Genomic DNA, 23,627 nt, shown 5'->3' with positions numbered 1-23,627 from the left:
TTTTAGGAATGACCTTTCTTCTGGCGTCTGGTGGGTTTATTCTGTGCCCTGGTAACCATGTTTCCTCAGGACGTGGACACGTAGCCATAGTCTCCAGGGCTGAGGGACTGGATAACGTGACTGAGCTTTCAGAATGCTCTAGGGGCACCTGCAGGAACAAAACTTGAGAAGACTGAATGTGGGGTCTCGGTCTTCTTTCATTTCTGTCTCCTCCGTGGTGGCCGACACAGACCTGCAAACCTAGGTGGTCAGCAGATGCTTGTTGATATAAGTCTAAAATGCTCAGGGATTATATGGAACGTTCCTTTCCCAACTGTGTTGAGCTCTCCTCCTAAACAAATCACGATGTATGAGATTGTAAGGTTCTGTGGGACCCTCTAAATTCTACAATTACTAAATTGACTTTGGAGAAAATATTAACCACTGGAAAGGTGATCATGACGAATGGTAGAGGACACAGGGGTGGAGTCCGGTGACGCAGACCCACATCTAATGCCCGGATGGCCCGTGAGGGGATCTGGAGATGAGGGTCTTCATGGAACTAAGAGTGAACAGGGGCCTCCAGTGCGCAGCTGTCAGACGCCTCGCTCTCAGAACCTTGATTAACCTCAAGAAGCATTCCAGCCCCCGATCAGATAGGAATCCAAAACTCCCTCAGCGGACACCAGGCACCAGGGAAATCCAAGTCTGGCGGTCTGGGGGTGAGAGCACGGTTTTAGTTTCTAGCGTCTAAACCAGCTGATGCCGATGTAACACATATGCAGGGTAATCGCAGGGCCTCTTGCTGTGTGGTCAGACAGGGCAAGCATTCAAGGCACAGAAGCAACTGAAGGCTGTTTTTGTTTTTGTTTTTATAATCTTCTGATTGAAAAAAATTGTAATCATAAAAATAACATACAATGTAATGAACATCCACCTAGAAATGAAATTCAAAGATAATCTCCCTGCTTACCTAATTTCAAAAACATCAATAAAGTTACCTTTGCTGTGATGGGAAGATAAATAAAAGAGAAAAATGATCCACAGTGATATTAAGTGCATCGCAGCGTGCAAATGCTCCGGCTTAGCACACCAATGGCGTCCTCAAGTCAGCGGCTTGCAGTCACCAGGAGCGTGGCGGCGGCAGGCGCGGCTAGAGGCAGGTGCGGCTAGAGGCAGGTGTGTGTGTGCTACTGATGACTCAGGCCGCGAGTGGCTGTCCCTGATATGGTGAACAGCTCATTTTCAGAACAGAATTCCTGAAAACTTGAAGTATATTTAATTGTGAAGAAAGTACTTTGTTATTAAAAGGGAGTTAGATGTAAGCTCAGATCATTAGAAACAGGTGTGTCCAGCAGAACACTCAGAAGCTGTGCGACCTGGGGGAATTTCTTGAGGTGGATGTTTGTGCACATTGCAAGGCCCTGGGCCCCGACCCTGCCCGCTGAATGCCAGCAGGAGGCCCCAGCCCAAAGTGTGTCCAGGAGAGACCAAATAGCCTGGGTGTGTCCCCCTGGAGTCGTATTACTGCTTGTGGGACGCTGCAGGTGCACAGGTGTGCCTGTTGCCAGCACTGGGCGAGGGTCTACAGCTGGAGTCAGGCTGGCGAGATGCACTGTCCAGCTGCCCTTTGCTGAACACGCACAGTTGTTCATTTCTGTCCCCAGTATAGAAGACCTACTCTATAGGGTCGTGACCATCATTTCTGTCCCCAGTATAGAAGACCTACTCTTTCTGCACTTCTTTACTAAACCCAGGCTCTCTTTGGACTTACACAACACTTGTATTTGTGAAATACCATCTCTTTGTCCTGAATTGCATTTACCTTGTTATTACTTAGATTAAGATTCTTTTTTATACGTTTTCCTATTGTTCGGGGCTTCCTTTTCTTTCGGTCTTCTCTTGGAACTGCTGGTGTTCCTTGCCCATATTGCTAAGGGGTTGCCTGTCTTTCTCGATGATTTGTGCTAGTTCTTTATATATTATGTTTACTAATCCTTTGTCTTTCAAACACTGAAAATATTTTGTAACCTTTAATTTTTGGCATTTTTGTGATACAGCGCTAATACTAATAGTTGCCAGTCTTCCGTGTGTCATCTTGTGATTTGTGCTGTTGGTTTTTGTTTTACCCTCAGCTCTTTGATCCCTGTGAAATTTGTTACTGTGTGTGCTGCATGGTAGAGGTGTGCGTACTATCGTTTCCGAGTCGTTAGCTAATTGTCCCAGTGGTCCCTCCCTCCCCCAGTGCCGCCCCTCAGTCACATCCAGGTTCCCACATACGTGGTTCTAGGCTCTTCGTGTGTTTTCTCTGCCGTGTAATCAGACACACTGCCGTGGCTATGCTGTCTGTACCTTTGTTTTCCTTCAGTTGCGTTGCTGTCCCGAGAAAGGATATAGGAATGGACCCTCGCTTACTATCTTTAATGTGACCCGCAGTGCAGAGCTAGGGACGCTCTTCTCTGGCCTCACATGCATCCTGGCTGTCCCCCATTTTCTTCCCTGGATCAATTCAACCAGGATCTGTTGTGCACCTGTGACAAAGTTGTCGTTTCATCCAATGTGACTCCACTTCCTGCCTTTAATTGGAAATATTTCGAGTTCAATTATAAAAAGAAATCCGGTTTTAACTTCCTGGTTGTGTAAAGCTGTATCTCTTTTCTTTCTTTTAACCTGGAAACATTTCCAGTGTTTTCAACTCTGCTAGCCATTTTGTGCTTTGTGCTTTACTTAAATCATTTGAGTTGAAACGTATCTCAGAGGAGCAGCCTGTAAAACTGTATTACTATGTAAAATACAAATGTAGGTCAGCGGGCCAGGATACAAAGCTCATACTTACATCTGACTATGAATATGAATTTTTTGCCTCCAAGGGATCTTTACAGTTGACCAGCTAGTAGTATATATACAAAATTAAGTAAGCAATTCATACCATACACCAGAAAAATCCCCGAATTGGTCACCAACTTTATTAATAAAACAACTACCATAAACACTTTGCAGGGTCCCTGAGGCCGAAAATGGCTGTGCTGTTCTACTTGCCCGCAGGGCCTCTGCGGGTGGTGACCAGTCCCCCACGCCCGGGCAGCTTCTCTCTCTCTCTCTCTCTCTCTCTCTGATGAACAAACCTCCTGCTTCTCTCCTTGTGATGCTTATCACCATGTATTGTCATGGTTTCCTTTGTCCCTATCTGGATTTTAAGCTCTGAGGACAGAACTGTGCTCATGGTCATGTGTTCATTGAAAAAACCTCAGGAAGTGCCTGCGTGTGCCCCGCCCTTAAAACGAAATCACCAAAAAGAAAGTTGAATCATCAACAGAAAGTTAATAAATATTTATTAGTTTTTTGAAAGCACAACTTTTCTATGCTTTTAATCTTAGCTCCCCATACCAAAAAAGGCTCAGAAAGGGTATCAGAAAAAAAAGAGACACAAAATGGAAAGAGAAACCACAGTCTGGAGGGGGAAGTGTGATGAATCACAGGGTTTATCCCGTGAAGAACATACACGAATGACAGGAACACCTGGGAACCCGAAGGGAGGGTAGAGAAATGCTTTGAACAGGTGATCCTCTGCTGAGTTGTCCACGTCTGAAATCCGATCTGAAATCTGGATCTTAGCTCCGTCCCTTCTCCACGGCTCCGAGGTCACGGCCAAGGCTGCCGGCTCCGCTTTGGGTCTGGCTCACCCGCATCTGCCCTCCGTGGAAAGTCCAGGCGTGATGTGGCACCTGAGTCCCCAGGTGCCCTGTGTGTGTCCCACTGGTCTCCTTTCTGCCCCGCCCACCGTCCTCGTCGTCCCCTGTGCCGCGGCCGCCCGGCATGGCCCCCAGCTCCCAGAACACTCTGGGGCTTTGTGCGCTGGGTCCCTGGCCTGGGATTCCTCTCCCCACTGTCCTGTTCTCCTCAGCCCTTCACATCAATTTTTGCTCCAGTAGGAAACATTATTTTTTAATAAATCAATTACGTGGGGCGCCTGGGTGGCTCAGTGGGTTGAGCCTCTGCCTTGGTCTCAGGTCATGATCTCAGGGTCCTGGGATCCAGCGGGGAGCCTGCTTCCTCCTCTCTCTCTGCCTGCCTCTCTGCCTACTTGTGATCTCTCTCTGTCAAATAAATACATAAAATCTTTTTTTAAATTTAATTAATTAATTATGTGCTGCCTCCTTTGCCTAAGGCTAGCCTCTGGAGACTCCTTTTTATCCTGTATGACACACCAAGAGATAACCGAAGGGCCTTTTTTTTTTTTTTTAAACTTTTTATTTGCTCTGAGGTAGGATATTAGGCAGCATTTAGTGATCTGTTCCACTTCCAGGCCCAAGATGGAATTTCATCCACTATTTTATTTTTTCTTTTTTTAAATATTTTATTTATTTATTTATTTATTAGAAAGGGGAAAAAAACCCCACAAGTGGGGTAGGGGGCACAGGGAGAGAGAGAGAGAAGCAGGCTTCATGCTGAGCAGAGAGCCTGGTGTGGGGTTCAGTCCCAGGACTGTGGGATCATGACCTGAGCCGAAAGCAGAGGCTTAACTGAGTGAGCCACCAGGCACCCTTCTTCTCTTATTTTAATCCTGGACCTCCTTGCCCATGTCATTCCCTGGGTGAGAGCCAGGCTGTACGGTGTCGTCTGTTCCTGCCGGAGCAGAGGTGGTCTGGCTCCGTTAGGACTGCTTCTTGGGGGGGTGTAATTTGAGACTCCATCCTGACACCCCGTTATCACTGCTGCCGGATGCAGAACGCTGCAGGGCAGGTTCCTGCCTGTTCTCTAGCGCAGGCAAGGACAGCAAGCCCACACACCCCCAAAATAAGTATTTTTGATTCCTCTGATAATTCATTTTTCTCCTTACTGTAGTCTCTCTTCTAAGAATAAGGCCCCCCGTCTTGATGTAACTTGCCTAAGAACTATTATTAACTGGTTATGAGCTCCATCTGTCCCTGTGAGAAGAAAAAATTCTGACCCGGTGATGTCACTGTTCTAAGATTTTCCCCGGGGCCTCTTGTAGCACCAAGAAGGTTAAGGGCAGTGGATTTAATGGATTGGGTAGTGCACCGAGAAAACCTGACCGATCTCTGAAAACCTCAGCTACGCAATATTGGCCCACGTTGGAGCTGTTTATTATATCAGCCAAGGAGGCCTGGGAAAGGTGCGCGATTCTGTTTTGCATTCTTGTACCTAAGTGCCCACGTCCCTCCATGATAAGTCACGAAGTGCGTGATGCCGTGTGATGGCCTCCATAGTTGAGACAAAGGGGGCGGTGTCAGAGTTCTGCTGAGAGATCCGAGGTCAGGGCAGCAGACTTCAGGCAGACGAGATGGCTTCGGTGCCCAGAGACAGGCCTGGCTTCCAAAACCTAGGCTTCTCTAGACTCGCGCCGCTCTGGAAACCTGTACTTGAAAAAAAATTTTATCCCTTTGATCCTTGAACAATACAGGTTTGCTCTGCGTGGGTCTACTTCTAGGTGGACTTTTTCCAGTAAATGAAGCACGGTGCTGTGAATATATTTTCTCTTATGGTTTTCTTAATGACCTTTTCTCTGGCTCACTCTCGTGTAGGAATGTGGTGTGGAATACACGAAACACACGGAATACATGTTAATCAGCTGAGCATGTTCTCAGTGGGGCTTCTGGCCGACAGCGGGCTGTTAGTGATTTTGTTTAGGGGGAGTCCGAGTCACACCTGGATTTTCAACTGCGCCGGAGCTGGTGCCCCGAACCCTGTGCTGTTTGTTCAAGGCTCAGCGGCACGGCTCTGAATCCTTGGGTCCCTCCGGAGGTCACGTCCACGGCTCTGACAGGCCTGAGGCTCTGCCGGCGTCTGCAGTGTAGAACTTGCCTTTACTGCGGGGTTTGAAGGAAGCTGTTCCGTCAAGCAGAGTCAGCAGATGAGGAGGACTAGGAGGTGATGGTTCCTGAGCAGTGAGGTTAACGTTGGCTTGAAATGAGACCGCGGCAGTTAGGAAACCGTATTCTAGCTAGAGCGTTGACATGTATTCCCACAAAGTGTGTGCGTGTGTGTGTGTGTGTGTGTGTGTGTGTTTTAAGTTCCAGTACCATTTTATACCAGCGTCGAAAGTGCACATTAGAATCCAGACTTTCCAGAGCATAGTACCATCCAGATGGGCGGAGGGCTCGGTCCTCAGGCCGCGGTGGTGGGACTCCACGACAGTTTCACCATCTTCCCGGCCGCCGTTGTGCCTCGTCCTAGATGCATTTGGCCTGTGTACTTGGGGAGTTGTTCAGAGTAGAACATTGTCTCTTAGGCTCCGTATTTCCAGTCTTAGATCCTAAAAGCTGCTCCTTCATATTGTTTCTGAAATACTTTCTAACGGGAACATTAGAGAGAGCCTGGGAAAAAATGGGTCCCAACCGTGTTTGTACAGTGCTGCTGTTTGAGGAAGGAGACTTTGAGGGGGTGCCGGGCTGGCCAGGCGAAGGCGTGCGGACACGGAGCGGGGCTCAGCGCTTTCTTGGGTGTGGTTACCCGTCACGCCAGCCTGGGAGCCAGAGCTCACCCGCTCCTATATCTGAGCGCACTCGTGGAGGGAAGAGTGGGGACCAGAGAGGACTTGGATCGTTTCTCTTCGACCAAATGACACTTACCGATGTTCCTACAGAGATAAGCTGGCGTTCCGGGTGCTACCGCGTGTTCCTGTTTCCTCAGCCGGGTTTTCCCTCTCTCTTATATTTAGATCTCATGCCTTTTAAAATAAATATTAAAAAAAAAAAAAAAAAAAAAAGCTTGTCGTCTTCTTAGTCCTTCAACCAAATTGATGGCATGCTAATTTATGATTTTTTTTTTCCAAACTGTTACTTGTTCTGTCCCAGAAATTCTGAAATGATTGTCTTGAGGGAACACGTCCTGTACCCCCCATCAGTCCCACTTGAATGCCTTAGCAGATGTCCTTTCTGTGAAGACAGTGTTCCTCCAGAATTGTTATCAATGTGACTAGAGCAACGTAAAAGAGAAAGGATAAAAGTTCTATGAATGTTGTGATGGTAAATTATGTGTGACTGTGGGGGCAGGCTAAGAGGGAAATATATCAAAATGGAAACAGTGATAGTCTTAGGACAGTGTGATTCTGGGTGGACTTTGTAAAAAAAAAATTATACTTCATAGCATTTGAAAACAAAAAAGCTTCTTTTAAACTGTTTTGCATAAATACATAAATATTAGGTTGTCTGCTTAGTAATTATCTGATAGTATTTCAAGAAATTCTCAAAGTGATTTTTAAATCCTTTTTTTTTTTGTGATTCACCCAAATAACCTTAATGTTTCCTTTCTTAGACTTTAAGATTTTATTTTAAAATAAGTGAAAATGGTGACACGTAGTGCAGGTGATAGATTTTTTTACTCTCTTTAGAACATTGCTTTTTCTAGAAATCCTTAATCTTGACTAGGAATACCGTGGTATTGACTTTTTTCTGTTTTCAGGGGAGTTAAAATCATGTTGACAAATCTAGACATACCTAAGTAGCAAGAATAGATTTGGTAATTGGAGTAGCAGAATGTAGCCCAGACGTCCAGACAGACAGTGTTCCCGATATGCTGACCGTCTGCAGCCCACGTTCCTGGTGAGAGAAAGGACGGACTGGCCTCTCTTACCCTGTCGAAACCACGTGCGATGTGTGCAAGAAAGACATGTGTGCTGGTTGAATGGGATGTGGGGTCTGGCCTCAGGGGAGATGATATGATTCCTAGTGGACTTAGAGGAAACTGGGGTAGCCCTGAATCTGTTCCGTCTTCATGTACCAGTGGGGGATGTAGCAAGAAGCCAGGGCTGGTATAGACCTTTCTGGGTGCTGGGCCAAGAGGTGCGGTGATGAAGTTATACCTTGACCGAATAAATACAGGGAAGCGCGGGGACTGAATTTCGTACCTTGGAAACCTCAGTCTGGGGAGGGTCCCCTGCACAAGAAAGGTCTAGAAATCATGTCAAGCTGAACAGTTAAAGGAGCTAATGATGTTTAGTGTGAGTCTCCAACAGATGGCTTCAGACTCCCGAGGGCGGTCGGCGAACGTGGAGGTGCATCTTGGGAGGACCTTCTGGAGAGCCGAACTGGGCACGTGTGGCCATGGGTTGAAGACCAGCGTCAGTGTGATGGAAGGAAGGTTTCCTTGTGGTTGGAACTCACCCTTAGCGCGGTCAGGTGGTGTATTCTGGCGGTGTTCAGTGGGGGACGGCGGAGGTCCCGCCACGCTGTGTGGTTGCAGCAGGAGACCTGGCCGCGGCCTCCTGAGCTTGTGTGCCAGAAGCTTCTGTTTCAGTTCCCCTCCCGGGTTGAGCGCTGGGTTGTGTGGTGTCCGTCACCCAGGTACCTTTACATCAGGGTGTCCGCCGAAGGCAGCAGCATTGTTTCCTTTCCTTAGTTGTTTCTGAGTTCAAAATGGACACATGGAATGCTGATAGAATGTCCCCTTCCCCTTGAGTGGACAGCCTCCCCTGACATGCCCTCCCCAATCTTTACCTTAGCTCAGAAGCACAAAAATGGCTTCATGTGTGTTACTTGAGGTCTTCTAAAACATTGTCTGCTTGTACTGGAGGAGCGCAGCTCGGTGCGCGCCTTTGGATCTCCTGTGCTCCCATCCGCTCAGAGACCGGCGCCCTCCTGGAGGGTCTTAGGCAGCCGTCTGCAGGAGCCTGCAGTGGGGAGGGGCAGGAGGGAGCAGGAGGGAGGCCAGCGTCCTCTTCTAACACCGGGGTGGTATGAAGGGTGGTTTGGGTGGGGTACCCTGGAGCAGCCTCAAACTTGACATCTCTAAATGCCCTTGACATCTATGTGAGTATTTGGGGAAAAGAGAGATTCATCTTCATCAAACTCATGTATTTTTTTTAAAGATTTTATTTACTTATTTGACAGACAGAGATCACAAGGAGGCAGAGAGGCAGGCAGAGAGAGAGAGAGAAGCAGGCTCCCTGCTGAGCAGAGAGCCCGATGCAGGCCTCAATCCCAGGACCCTGAGATCATGACCCGAGCCGAAGGCAGAGGCTTAACCCACTGAGCCAACCAGGTGCCCCCAAACTCATGTATTTTAAAAACTGAGAGTTACAATTAAAAAATAAGATTTTCGGACACACATACACATGCTCACCTCTGCGATCACAGTCAGACTGTGTTAGCCCAGTTTGGTGTAACCATATGATTTGTGCATCTGCGGAGGCATAGGCCACAGAATTCCTGTCTTTTTAACGGCAACGAAATAGCACCCAGTGGTGCAGTTCTGCCTCGTTCCTTGCTACATTTGCAAGTGTTTTTCCTCCATGACATGTACGCTGAGTTGATTGTCTTATTTTTCTAACACAAATTCTGAGTTGATCACCCCTTACTGACTGCCCAGATCTTTTCCTTCCTGCAGGCATAGGGGGCCTTCAAGACTTCGTGCTCAAGTCGGCAACTCTGTGCAGCGTGCCATCCTGCCCACCGTTCATACCGCTCAACTTCGAGGCCACCCCGATCGTGAGGGTCGCTGTTGAACCAAAACACCCAAGTAAGGCAACTTCATTTTTCAGAGCCCGTGATGTTCAGGACACCTTGTCCATGTGTGCGTTTCGTACTTGGTTCCTCACTGTCTCCACCAGCATTGTGCGGAGGGTTTTCATCCCTGCCAGGAGGCGCTGCGTACCACCCACTGGCCAGAGGGAGTCTGAGCTTGCCTTAGGAGCAGGGGTGGTTAGGCCCCTGTGCCCCTGGGAAGCTGGGTCCTTGTTCAGGGCAGAGACCAAGGCCTCTCTGCCTCCCCCACAGCCCTGGCACGGAGCGGTCCCCCAGCAAAGCTTCTGTTTCACGTGATGGTTTTAGGATCATAGCTCAAGCTTCTTGCTTCAGAATCACGCGCTGTCCCGCAGGTTTGCTGGGTTATCTAGACGCGGAGCATTTCCGGCCATTTCAGAAAGCACTTGCTGCCCCACCCCCATAGGGCCCATCACGTAGCAACCAGTTCCTCGTCTTCGCTGTGCGCTGTCTGCCCCACCAGTCCCCGGTGATTCTTGTATGTCGCTTCCCGAGACAGCACTAACCAGTATCCTCAGTGCTCACTGGTAGGTCCGTGAACCACTGCCAGTCTTTCTTCTAGGGACCCAGAGGACAGCTCTGCCTCTGTTGGGACAGAGGACGGCCCTGTTGTCCTTGCACGCAGATACTCCTCCTCGCCCCGGAGCTGGGGCCTTCCGAAAGCTGGTCTCGACCTCATGTTCTGCCAGATGGCCTCAGCGCTGAGGCTCCCCAGACCCCTAGAGCAGACACTCGGAGGACCGCATCTCTGACCTTTGGGCTCAGTCCTGGTCAGCAGCCACCTCCGCTGGACCCTGGAGCCAGGCGTCCTTAACGGCCGTCGCCGTAGGCTCTGGCGCCTGGTGGCTGCGTTGGCTCACGCCGTTCACTCTGACGCCGGCTTCCTGTCTGGGCTCGTCCAGATGCTGGGTCCTCCTGGCGTGCTCTTGCCTTGCTCTGCCGGCCGAGCTCTGGCTGTCGCCGGCTGCCTCCAGCCCTCGGAAGTACACACAGTACAGGGAGTTCAGCTGAGCTGCAGTTGTGACCTTTGGGTCTGGCAACCATAGCTCATTCTTAGGCCTTTCTAGTAGGACTTAATTCTTCTCTATTCCATGTAGATACTAACGTTTAAAACAGAAAGTAAAGAAAGAATTGCTCATTCAAACCACAGTGTTTTCATAGAAATGTGCAAGTTTTGAGCTCGGGCGGTCATGGCCCAGCCATGGGGACTTCTCCCCCGCTGTGGCGGCAGGAGAGGGTTCCCGGGGCCCTGGCCCAGCCCTTAGCAGACTCTCAGTAAGGCTGACTTCCTCTCCTTACAGGAGGCGATGTGCCAAGTAGGACTTGGGCTGATCCCTTGGATGCCAGAGTGTTCCTCATGTGTATTTCATTAGAATGTTCTGAACTTTGTAAAAAATAAATTAAAATGATTTAGAAGGGGCACCCAGTTCTCTTCATAATTTTAAAAAGAGTGCTGCTCCCTTTTCCCAACAGATACATTGTTTTTGCTAGATTTACTGTGCATGTTCTGGACGGTACTCCTGCGGGTCCTGCTCTCACGTCTGTGTCTGAACTTTACACGTGGTTCTGTCTTCTTGTGTCACTGCAAGGTCTGTCTCGGTGTGCACCGAGAATGTCTGGGAATCCTTCTAACACTGTGCTGGCCCCTGGGAGCCCTCGGGGTGGTAACTGTGAGTTTGCTCTGCCCTGGTCCCTTGTGCCCCTGCCCACTGCCGGCAGAGCCCCGCTCTCCGTGGATGCCGTGTCTGCCGACCGCAGGGGTGGCCACCCTCCGGGACTCAGGCTTCTTAGTGCTCCGCCCCCGAGCGCCGCTGGGCGGACACCGCCTTTGCGAGCTCACAGGGCCCATCTTCAAACCCAGGTGGCAGTTTATATATAGAGGTTTCCTGAAATCCAGATGGTGAGTGTTGGTCATGATCTCAGTCTTTCTTACATTATTAAAAGATGTTGATTTTTTATCTTCAGTGGATCATTTGGTAGAGTTTTAGGCAGGTTAGGAAGATCAGCTTCCAGATTTAATAAGAGGTTAAATAGAGGCTGTTTCTGCCAGCCAATGACTATCATTACAGATAAACATTTTCAAACATTTAATTTCAAAACGTTGTCTCTGTATTCCAGGTTTTGTTTTAAGAAAGCTTCTCTTTTGCGTGTTGTTGAACTGTCACCTTTCCCATGGAGAGAGGGATTTAAGTGTGTATGCCTTTTTTTTTTTTTAAGGACTTGCTAATTTAGTAAATGGGGAGCTGACAAAAAGCTTTTTCATTTATTTTATTGTTCTCTTTGTGTTTTGTGTTACTCATGTTATCAGTGCTGTTTTCGCACAAATGCTTTTCAGCCACATTAAAATTTCTGTGAAGGTTGAGTTCGTTAACGCTGGGTAGTATCTGTAAATCCACTTAATGAGGCAAAGGAAGACCCCAGTATGCTGAAAAGGAGCAAATGAGACCGCCCGTGGCCACCCCACGCGCCGGGGGGTCCTCTGATCCTGTGCAGCCCACGTGTGGCTTGTGGCTTCCTGAGCTGTGCGGGCGCTGATCCCCGTCCCGCACGCACCAAAGCCAGCGACGCTCTGACCTTGGCACAAGTGCTCAGCTTCTCCGTACCTGTGTCCTCATCTATAAAACAAGAACATTCATCCAGCCACATCATTAACGCCTTCCTACCTGGGAAGTACTTGCTGGCACGTCGCTGGCTGATACGAAGTGCTAGTTGTCACCAGAGAAGCCTTATTTCAGACCTGAGTAGGTACGGATGAACAGGTCGATCTGGAGTTCGAAACCCCTGATGGCAGAGAGTTCCCTTGTTTTAGTGGCTTTGTTTGGCCTGTTGAGAACCAAGCATTGAGGATGGTGGGGACTTCAAATGTCGACGTGAAACCAGGCTGCACAGAAATGCCTTCAGGGCCGGGTCCCTCCTGAAGCATCAAGGAGAGACTTGCTCCGCCCGAGGGGACAGTAGCTGCTGAGCACACAGGAAGGCGTGAAGAAGCAGCCGAGCCCGAGACGCAGACCACAGACTGTAGGGAAAAGCGGCCGTGTGCCAGCAGCAAGGGCAGACAAGAATGTGGAAGGTTCCAGAAGCACATACGCACAGTGGCCCTGGCCCGGAGGGCAGCTTTCTCCAGAAACGCGCAGGTCCCTCAAGCAGTCTCGTGAGATTCTTTTAAACGTGTGGTCCTGGCACCAGTTTCTTCAAGTAAATACCACAGGAAGTGGTTTTTTTGTTTTTACTTGTTGATTTGTTGGTTTTAACTCTTCTCTGGGGGAGAGTTCTGTTACGTTTATAGATATAGAACATGGACGTTTGTGGTAAAATTAGGTGGATTCACACATAGGACGGTGGTAGTTTGTATTTGCCCAGTATTTGACAAAGCAGCGTAGACCAGCTTTGGGGTCCCGACGGCGAGTGCTGAGGGTCCCGTGTACGCTCGTGTCCTCGTGAGTCAGCAGGAGACAGTTCTCCTCTCGTGGCTGCATGATTGGGAGGAGTTGTTTTAGGAGTTCACTTCACTGTATTTTTCCCCTCGGTGGCCATGGGCATCGTCTGGAGGTTTGACCCGTCCGCTCGCTGTACTGAGCCAGCCTTCTTCTCGTTGACCTAGGTGAGATGCCTCAGCTCGTCAAAGGGATGAAGCTGCTGAACCAGGCTGACCCATGCGTCCAGGTTCTGATTCAAGAAACGGGAGAGCACGTTTTAGTCACAGCAGGGGAGGTCCACCTCCAGCGATGCCTGGACGACTTGACAGAAAGGTAGGTTGCTGGCAGATGGAGCTGTCACTGCCCCCAAGCTGGGGGCGGTGAGGGGGCTGTGGTCGGTGTGACCAGTGGAACTTAGACCGTGGATTGCTTTTGGAGAAAAACGAAAGGCCCCATCTCGAGCATGAGCTGTTACTGTGCTGCTGGGTCGTAGATGCAGTTTTTGATGACTGCCCATTTACTTCTGGGCTGGAATAATTGCACATTTTTAAGCTCCGAGTCCTGAAATAGCTTCCCGTGTGAGTATCTTCCTGTGAGCGTCTGCACACGCGGGTCCGCGGAACAGAGTCCCGCGCTGTGATCGTAGGCGCGACTGCAGCGGACTTCGGTCCCTCCCGAGGTCACCTCCACAAGGTGCACCTTTGGGAGATCTTTCTGTTCCTCCATCGTGCTGATGGGGACCTGGCACAGAACAGGCATCCCGGATCACCTTTTGTCCATAACGCTCGCCCGCTTTATTCCCAAGCTACAGTGTGTTTATTGAGCCATTAGGAGGATACAGAAGGGTGAGAAGAGCCATTCCGTGACCGCGCAGAGATCACGTCCGTGACGCGTGGGCTCGCGAACCCGCAGCCTGCTTCGTGCACGCTGCACACACAGACCCTGCGCGGGGGTGGCGCACTGGCTCAGCACGGGCCATATATTGCTGGTGCATTTTTTAGGCTTATGAGTTATATTATCCTTAAGAAAGGCCCATACAGTTTACACCTGCAGAAAGTATTTAAAAGTGCTTCTTTTCTCAAATTTTGCCAACCCTGTATGTTATCATTTTAACACACTCCCCCCGCCTGGAAGGCAACAGGTGTCCATAAACACATTTTCTGTGCTTACTAATGGAACATTTCTTTCTGTGTTTAATTGGCCATTCATTTTTCTTCTTTGGTGAATTGCCTTGTAATGGCCTTCCTTCCTCTTATTTTAAAGTTTTGGGGGACCATAATAATTATAATGGTCATTATAAATAACCAACATAATTATATACTAAATATGATGTGCCAGTCACTGTGTTAAATGGTATTTGTCTCATGTAATCCTTATGATGAGTCAGTCGTGTTGGTAATAGTGCTACCAATTAGTACTCCTGCTGCAATACTTCTGCACTACTCCTGCTACAGTACTCCTGATGTAGTACTTGTGTACAGTACTCCTGCAATACTCCTGCTATAGTACTTGTGCTTAGTACTCCTGGTGCAGTACTCATGCTGCAGTACTCTGCTACAGTACTTCTACAATACTCCTACAGTACTCGTGCTGCAATACTCCTGCTACAGTACTCCTGCTGCGGTACTCGTGCTACAATACTCCTGCTACAATACTCCTGCTACACTACTGGTGCAATACTCCTGCTGAATACTCTTGCTACAGTACTACTACTGCAGTCCTCCCACTGCTGCTGGTAATGGATTAGCATGAGAACAGCTCCCCAACAGCACCTTCCGTGGAATGTTATAGACACTCCTGCCGGAGGGGGAGTTTTCTGAGCTCTGTGCTTCAGTTTAAAATGACATTGTGGTTTATTCCTCCTTTAAATGTCTTATAGCCATGATTAGTGCAAAACTGGACGGCAGCTCTTCTGTCTCCTCCATGTTTGATACCATTTTCTTACAATTTCTGAAGGTTATAATATTGGTTAGAGAGTAATACTAATTGGATCATTTTTAAGGTATATTTTAAAATAAGAACAGTTCTCAAGAGGATTTTTTAAAAACCATTGAAATGTTATGTTAGTTTTTGGGGTCTTTGAACTAAATTCTTTTCTCTCTTTTCACACTCTGCTGCCAATTAAAATCCATGTTAAATAACCTTACATTTCTCGGGCCATTAACTCCTCTTTAAAAAGATGCTTTTTGGCACTTAGAATTACATTTCACATAATGCTTTCCCATTAACCTAAAATGAGTTTTAATTGATTACTATTTATTTGTATGTTTGTTTCGTCTTTTTCATTTTTTCCTCATGGCTTTCATTATGGGTATTTTTTTCTCTCAGGAGGAAGAAAACTATAGTGTATATATAATAAAAGAAACTAGTTTCTTAGAAATATGTTCTTAACATACCCCTAAAATATTTTAATAAATCAGTTTATTTTGGGAATTACTCTGTGTAAATCTTTTTAGAAAATAGCCTATCCAAATACCTGAAAATAATTTAGAATTACATTGAATGAGGCTAACAAGAGCAAAAACCTGTCTGCTTTTCAAAAATAAATATACTGCTCAAGAAGATACTTGGTAAATTCTGAAGTGTTTGTTATTTGCTTTTCCTAAAAATTCCAGTTTCTAAAAGTGAGGATACCTTCCCCTTCAACACAAAACAAAAATAATTTCCTTTGCATCGTGACCTGGTGCAACAGAAGTGACCTCACGCTCAAGCACACCGTGCTCCCTCCATGTCAGAGAGGAGACCTGGAGGCCACAGAGGGAGGAATCCCCTCGTCCCCTGGAGTGGGCAGTTAGCTGGGGAGGCCGCTGGACCAAGCACGGAAGAGGAGGGTGGACAGGCCCATCGGGACCCAGTCAGCCAGTGTTATCTCACATGCTGTACCGTGATCCTGAGGGAGCCACATCAGCTGGTGTTGACAAAAAGTCATTGCATCCTCAAGTGCCCTGATGCCATGTTGGAGTTCGGGGCACCTTAATGAATTAGGTGCCAGGTAGCTTCTCCTGGGCCAAGAAACAAGAGAATATCCCGAGCAGTTTCATATTGATAAATTTTAAAGGAAATGGACAAAGTCCTTAAAAATCTGACCAGTGGGAAAATTGAAAGCCTGATAGTCCTATAACTATGAAAAGAATTCAAAGTTGGAATAACATTAAAAAAAAATCAGGGTGCCTAGGTGGCTCAGTTGGTTAAGTAAGTGTCTGCCTTCGGCTGGGGTCATGATCCTGGGGTCCTGGGGTTGAATCCCGTGTTGGGCTCCCTGCTCAGCAGGGAGTCTGCTTCTCCCTCTCATGCTTGCTCTCTCTCTCAAATACATAAAATCTTTATTAAAAATATATATACCGATGTACCTTTACCAGGTTAAGGTATAATTAATTATATATAATATATATAATTATGTATATATACATATATATACATAATTATATATATATATATATATATATATATAATTCTGTTAATTAAGGTATTTAACAGAGAGAGGAGAGAAATCCTCTCAGTGGACAAAGGAAAAAGCATTTAATAAAATTCAGCATTCACGTGTGCTCAAAACTCCTAGCAAACTAAGAATAGAAGGCAATTTCCCTAAACCGATAAAGAGTATCTTCAGAATAACTCTAGCAAACATGTACTTACTGGGTGAAATGTTTGAGAGCTATCTTTTGCGACCAGAAATAAAAAAAGGTACCCCCAGTACAGGTTCTGTGGAGTGCTGTACTCTCAGTCTCGGACAGCACTATAAAGAATAAAAAATAAAGGATGTGGGAATCAAAACGCAAAAATTAAAACCACCACCGTTTGCACATGATTATGTACGAAGAATCCAGAAGAATCTATAGAAACTGTTAGGATTAGTAAGTAAATTCAACAAGGTTGCTCTATTCAAGATTAATAGGCAAAATGGATTGCATTTCTGTATACCATTAACAAACATAAAACAAAAATTATTTTAAGGTGACCATTTACAGTAACAGAAATATCAAATATCCGGGAATAAAACATACTCATTTGTGGGTCTTCTGTGAAAAAACTATAAAACACAAACGATGGTATGTACCATCTTTATGGCTTTAAAAATTTAGTATTAAAATGATGTCAGCTTTTCCCAAGCTGATTATACATTCAGAGCAGTCCCAGTCAAAGTTGCAGAGCCTGAGAAGTTGATTCTAAAATTTGTGTGGAAATGCAAAGGGCCAGTAATGACCCAAACCCATTAAGAAAGTAGAACAAGGCGGAGGTTCTTACTGCACTAGAAATCAAAACCTGTTACAAAGCTGCAGGAATTGGCCACGTGCCGTGGACACAAAGCTAGACAGATGAGTGGACTTGTGCGGGGAGCTCAGATGTAAGAGGTGCCGTGGAACAGCGGGGAGGGCCAACCTCTCCGCGGACAGTGCTGGCAGCCCGGACCTCTGTCCCAAAAGCCTCAACCTCATCCCGAACTCAGAAATCTATTCCAGGTGTACTGTAAAGTGTGGAGGGCAAAATCATAAAGTACCTGGAAGATAACAGGAGAATATACTTGAGACCTCCGAATAGGGCAGGCTTTTTAAATAGAGTGTGAAAAGCGTGAATGACAAAGTCAAGTTTAATCATTGGAAGACACCGTGAAGAGTCAGAAGGCAAGCCACCGGGTCAGAGAGCACATTTTGTAATACGTACAATAAACAAAGGACCTAAAACCCCGATACACAGGAAATTCCTACAAGTGAACGAGAGGCAACAATCCCTAGCAAATGGAGTAAGGACTTGAACAGGTGCTTTACATAACAGAAGCCAAAGACCAATAAATACATGAAGATACTCAACTTATTAATCAATGAAAGGAAATTAAAACCAAAGTGAGATACCTCTACGTACCCACCAGTGTGGTTGAAATTTACAAGTGACCGTATCAGCTGATGGTGGAGATAGGCAATAGGAGTTCACCTACAGAACTAGTGGGAATGTGAATTTTTGCAACTACTTCAGAATCTCATTCCATACTACCTGCTCAGGTAGGAGCTAGGTGCTTCCTCTGGCTTGGCAGGTCGACTCCCCTTTCTCAGCTAAAGATACTTAACACAAAGCTTGACAAATGTGCATCATGGATACTCACAGCAACAAACACTGGGACAAACAAATAGCCTCAAACAAACAAATAGCCTCAAACTGGAAACCACTCAGATAGTGTAGTGGATAGAAAATAAATCACGATACGTCCTTACCATAAACCTCTGCTGAGTGATCTTGTGAGCAAGCTAGCTGTTTGAACGTGGAGAAATCTCACAACATAATACTGAGTGAAAGAACCCAGCAGAAAAAGCAAGGTTTGAGGGCGCCTGGGTGGCTCAGTGGGTTAAAGCCTCTGTCTTTGGCTCAGGGCATGATCTCAGGGTCCTGGGATCGAGCCCCTCATTGGGCTCCCTGCTCATCAGGGAGCCTGCTTCCCCCCTTCTCTCTCCCTGCCTCTCTGCCTGCTTGTGATCTCTCTCTCTCTCTCTCTCTGTGTCAAATAAATAAATTAGAACAAAACAAAAACCAAGGTTTGATTCTGTTGCTCTATGCAGTACAGAAAGCAGACCAGACTGAGCTGTAGCATATAGGGGTATAGGTTTAGGGGATAAAAGGAATTTTGAAGAAGGGACTCCAGTCAAAGTCAGGATGGGCTTGAGGGAAGGCCTGGCGGGTCCTTCTGAGGGCCAGTGGCTAACTCGGGTGACCGTGTACGTGGGTGTTCACTGTGTGGTGAGCTACAGACCGGTTGATTTTTGGTTTGTCACCTGTCCTATATAATTTTACAGCTAAACCTATTGAAGAGTATACATAACATTGTAGAGTTCTTTAGCTCTCTTGGAACAGAACCTGCCTTCTAACAGCTCTCACACACGTTCCAGCTCTCACACGCGTTCAGGAATATGTCTTGTGCCGCAGGAGGAGGCAGGGGACAGCCTGTGGTTCTAGCCAGAGAGACTGTCACTGCTCTTCGTGTCCAGATCTCATGAAGTACTGGCCAGGGACCAGTACTTCACCCTGGAGGCAGGACCTCCGGGTGGTGGTGGTCAGGAATGGCAGGGAGCCACGGGGGTGGCCGGGGTAGCCAGCCTCCTGCGTGCTCTTGGAAGTCAGTGCAGGCTCTGCGTTCCCAGGAGTTTTAGAGCCTCTGGTCCCGAGGCACCCTGCAGGTGTGACGGCCCTGGGCGTGCTCCCCCTGCCATGGCACGGAGTGGCTTTCCTTCATCTCCTAAGTGATTATCGCAGGGGACTTCTCGGGAGCCTCAGGAAGTTGAAGGGCTGGGGAGGTGCACAGCCCTTTTCACCTTTAGGACCGAGCAAAGGGGGCCAGTGTCCTAGATGGGGCCATCAGAGGCTCACAGCTCTGCAGCTGGTTTTCTTGAGTGTTCTGAGAACATGAGTGTGTTTTCTCAACAGAACGATAATTCAGAAATGTTTGCTATTGCTGAGATTTCTAAATGCTTTTCCTTTTTAAAAATCAGGAAAGGGTATTAAATTTTATTGAACGCTAAGCGGTTTTACAGATGGTTACATAGATTGATTACTTTATTTGACATTTTTAATGTGCTATAGTATTTGAACAGATCTCTTAATACAAATAAATTTTTATACCCCGTGATAAAAGCTGTTTGATGTCACGGTGAGGTGTTCCTTTGATGTGCTGTTTGAGTTTTCAGGATAGCATAACCTGAAAAAGAACGGATTCTGAGGTCAGATCTAAATTTGAGTCCTGGCTTCTCCACTAAATCTGTGACTTTGGGGGCGTGCCTCAATTTTTCTTACCGGGTTTTCTCCTCTAGAATATGAGGCTAATACTAAAGACATAACATGTGTGAAACACTTAGCACAGTGCCTCATACATAATAAGTGACCAGTAAAAAGAAAAAATGCACATTTTTTTCTCTTCGTAATTTTAGATTTTATATCTGAATTATTCAGTAAGATTGAACTGTGGGTTTGTGTGTGCTGTCTTTGTCAAGTCAAGTAGTAAAGTATATTTTATTATTTTCTAATACCTAAAAATGTGGAGGGCATGTCCCAGTGTGCATAGTGGGCACCAAATGCGTGTTGATGATGACTTTAGCTGTCATTTTTGTGATTAGTCACAACACCTTGAATAAAGTAGTGATTTTTTTAAATTAAGTTTTTTTTTTTAAATTCCAGCGCAGTTAATCCTCAGCATTCTGCCAGTTTCCAGTGTGTAGAACAGTGGTTCAGCAGTTCCATCCGTTACCCAGAGCTCGTCCTGTGTGTACTCTTAATCCCGTCACCTGTTTCACCAAGCATGTATACTTCTCTATTATTTTTAAGCTTTTTTTTTTTTTTTTAGAGAGAGGGACAAGAAGAGAGAATCCCAAGCAGGCTGTACTGTTAATGCAAAGCCCAACTCGGGGCTCGATCTCACGACCCTAAGATCCCGACCTGGGACGAAATCAGGAGTCGGCTGCTTAACTGGCTGAGCCATCCAGACATCCCTCACAAAGTCTATTTTAAATGAATACAGTGTAAGGAAAGACCCCTCTGTGTCTTCTGTAACTGTAATAGCAATGAACTGTAACAGCACTGAACTACGCTGACCCTTGAAAGTGAACACACTCACTGGCAAAACCAAAATCTTTCTTGGAAATGATGTTTTTCATGTTCTTTTCTTCCACACATTATGGTGTATTTAGGTTCCATATTCTAAAGTCAATTAGGTTCAATTTTACCAATTTTGGTAGCATGCTATTTTTTTAGGAAACCATCCGCTTACTGGGTTTTCAGATTTAATCAAAAAGAATAAAATCGGATAAACTAGATACCTGCCCAGGCCCACAGAATGTTCTACAGAAACCAGAAATCTAGAATCAAATTTGAGCATTTCAAAAACTTAGTATTGGGTTCCCTTACTGAGTAACACTTCTCAGAGCAAGACATTGTTCTCTGGTCCCGAAGTGTCACATACAGCGTACCTGTGAACACACGCACACCTGCATGTGTATTCAGACATCCATCCGTTACGGCAGTGGCAGACGGGGGCAGCCAGAGCCTTGGTATTACCTGGGAGTGAACTGGACAGAAAATAAGAGAGAGCGAGCGTGGTTTCCTTGTGCTCACAATCCGTCCACACCAGTTCCCTGAATCCGCCCTCTGTGAACTCAGTTCATTTGTGAGAAAATGCAGCGTGAAGCTAAACTTCATAACACGTGGAAGAGGGGATTTCTGAGCGTGGTACTGGACCACGGTTCGAGACCCATATACAATACAGGAGCTACGGGCCACATGTGGCTATTTCACATTAAAGTAAAATTAAAACTTCGGTTCCTCAGCCACATATCACATGGTCAGTCACTCCATGTGCCTATTTAAATTTAATTAAATAATTAAAATTTCCCTGGTACACTAGCCACATGTCGGGGACCTGGTGATAACAGTGCGTACAGAGCGTCTCCATCACTGGGGGAAGTTCTTTCGGAAAGTGTTGCTCAGACGCACTCCTGTGTCATGATGGCCTCGCCAGGAGCCTCATGATCGAAGCCAAGTCCATTGTCAGCCCTTGATGAGGGGTCCGGAAGTTCTGTGATTCTTCCTCTGTTTAGAACGATAACCGTGGAGCCTTTCTTCTCCAGGTTCTGAAATTGGGAAACAGTAACTTAAAGAATTCATATGTCAGATCTTATTAAAATATTTATTTTCCACTCAAAACATTTTTATCTGAGTAGATGGTTTATTTATTCTGAGAATGAACAAAGCGGTGAAATTCGTATCTTTACAGAGAGCTCCCTGAAGGGGTGTTCCCGTTTACAGGTGGTCCTTTCAATCCGAAATGAAAGTGGTCTTTGAATTCTGATATAACGTATAGTACCGATCTTTCCTAGTAAAACCACTTTTATGTTCCTGTGTTTTTGCAGAATCTCCGTTGTGTAGTAGTTCTGCATAGGAGTTTCAATGCCATTTATTATAACCTTGTTGTTTCTCTTGAATTTGTCTGTAGGTTTGCAAAGATTCAAATCAGTGTATCTGAACCCATTATTCCATTCAGAGAAACAATCACAAAACCACCCAAAGTCGACATGGTCAATGAAGAAATAGGCAAACAGCAAAAAGTCGCAGTTATCCACCAAACTAAAGAAGATCAGAGCAAGATCCCTGAAGGCATCCAGGTTGACGCAGATGGGCTCATCACCATGACAACCCCAAATAAGCTTGCCACACTCAGTGTTCGAGCCATGCCCCTTCCGGAAGAAGTCACACAGATTCTGGAAGAAAATAGTGATCTGATTCGTTCCCTGGAGCAGCTGATGTCCTCTGTGAACGAGGGCAGAGATGCTCAGATGATCCACCAGAAGACCCAAGAGAAGATTCGCGAATTCAAAGGAAAACTAGAGCGATACCTGACAGGGCGGAAATGGAGGAACACTGTTGACCAAATCTGGTCATTTGGTCCAAGAAAATGTGGGCCCAACATATTAGTTAATAAAAGTGAGGACTTTCAGAACTCAGTATGGACAGGCCCAGCCATCAAAGCTTCAGAAGAGGCCAGTAGATACCGAGATTTGGGCAACAGCATCGTGAGTGGTTTCCAGCTAGCAACCCTCTCTGGCCCCATGTGTGAGGAGCCTCTCATGGGCGTCTGCTTCGTTCTGGAAAGATGGGACCTGAGTAAGCTGGAGGAACAAGGGTCAGGTGGCAGACACGGTCAAGAGCAAAGGGATGTGGCGCAGGATGCCCAGGGGGAAGGGGAAGCCTGTGCCAGGGGCGGCGAACAGCCGGGGCTCCAAGATGGCGGCTCTGAGCCCTCAGAGAAGAAGACCTCCCAGAAAGGAGAGCCCTCGCCCACTGACTGCTACGGACCCTTCTCAGGACAGCTCATCGCCACCATGAAGGAAGCATGTCGCTACGCCCTGCAGGTGAAGCCCCAGCGTCTGATGGCAGCCATGTACACGTGTGACATCATGGCCACTGGCGACGTTCTCGGTAAGAGGGGTGAGGACAGCGAGAAGTGCCAGGGGTGGCGGCGAGGTCCCCGAGGCCAGAAAACTCAAATGCACTTACTGTGTGTTTTATAGAAGCTGCATCAGCATCTAGTTACTAAGAACTAAGATCTTTGAAAGCCGGGTGCCTTAAACATGAAATCAGGACGGGTTGTGGGGGGAGGAAACTCGTCACCAGAGGTCTTCCCCTTGCAGCAAACAGACTGTTTTGTGTGATGAGAGGCGTGGTGGACGGGGTGTAAACTGCCCGTTCGTGTTACCCCCAAACCTTTGCGGCGTTCTCTCTCTCAGTCAGTCTAGTACCCAGAGCCCTTCTGGAAGTGGTCAAGGAGGGCGGGGACATTCTAACCCACCTGACACAGCAGGGCTTCTAGAAGACCGTTATGGGGGCTTTATTTGTCCCTGACCATTACGTCAGATCCTACTCTGACCTTCCTCTCTCCGGATGAGGATCCTCTGGGATCCCTCGAGACTCGTAGCCCTGGCATTTATTAGCTGCTGACAGTTAGTCCTTGGCACTGAGACGTCTTCCTTCTCCCATGAGAAGGACGGTCTCATTCAGCGATCAGGGGAGATCGACACGAGAGCCCGAGCACGGGGCTGGGAGCCGAGCCCGGCGCAGGCGGCTCTCCCGCGAGCCCAGGAGCGCAGAAGGGCGTCTGAGCAGTGGTTGAGAGAGTGGACCCCGGTGACCCGGTTTCCTCTAGCGCGGAGGTCCTTTGAGTCGATACGTGGTGGTTCTACATTCATTTTAGTAAAGT

General features: G+C 47.0%; 1 protein-coding gene across 3 annotated transcripts in view; it reads left to right on the top strand.

The window, feature by feature from the left end:
• The window catches only part of EFL1 (elongation factor like GTPase 1), a 115,460-nt gene that overhangs the window by 75,429 nt on the left and 16,404 nt on the right, over positions 1 to 23,627 (top strand). For all 3 annotated transcript variants that reach the window (XM_059371455.1, XM_059371456.1, XM_059371457.1), the window contains exons 16-18: positions 9,328 to 9,459; positions 13,084 to 13,231; positions 21,867 to 22,849. In XM_059371455.1, coding sequence (XP_059227438.1) covers positions 9,328 to 9,459; positions 13,084 to 13,231; positions 21,867 to 22,849 — 1,263 coding nt within the window. The remainder of the gene's footprint in view (positions 1 to 9,327; positions 9,460 to 13,083; positions 13,232 to 21,866; positions 22,850 to 23,627) is intronic.

Source organism: Mustela nigripes, chromosome 13 (genome assembly GCF_022355385.1).
Source record: "Mustela nigripes isolate SB6536 chromosome 13, MUSNIG.SB6536, whole genome shotgun sequence".
In the NCBI taxonomy this organism is placed as follows: Eukaryota; Metazoa; Chordata; class Mammalia; order Carnivora; family Mustelidae; genus Mustela; species Mustela nigripes.
The sequence above is the reverse complement of the archived record's forward strand: the minus strand, read 5'-3'. Positions and strand labels throughout refer to the sequence as shown.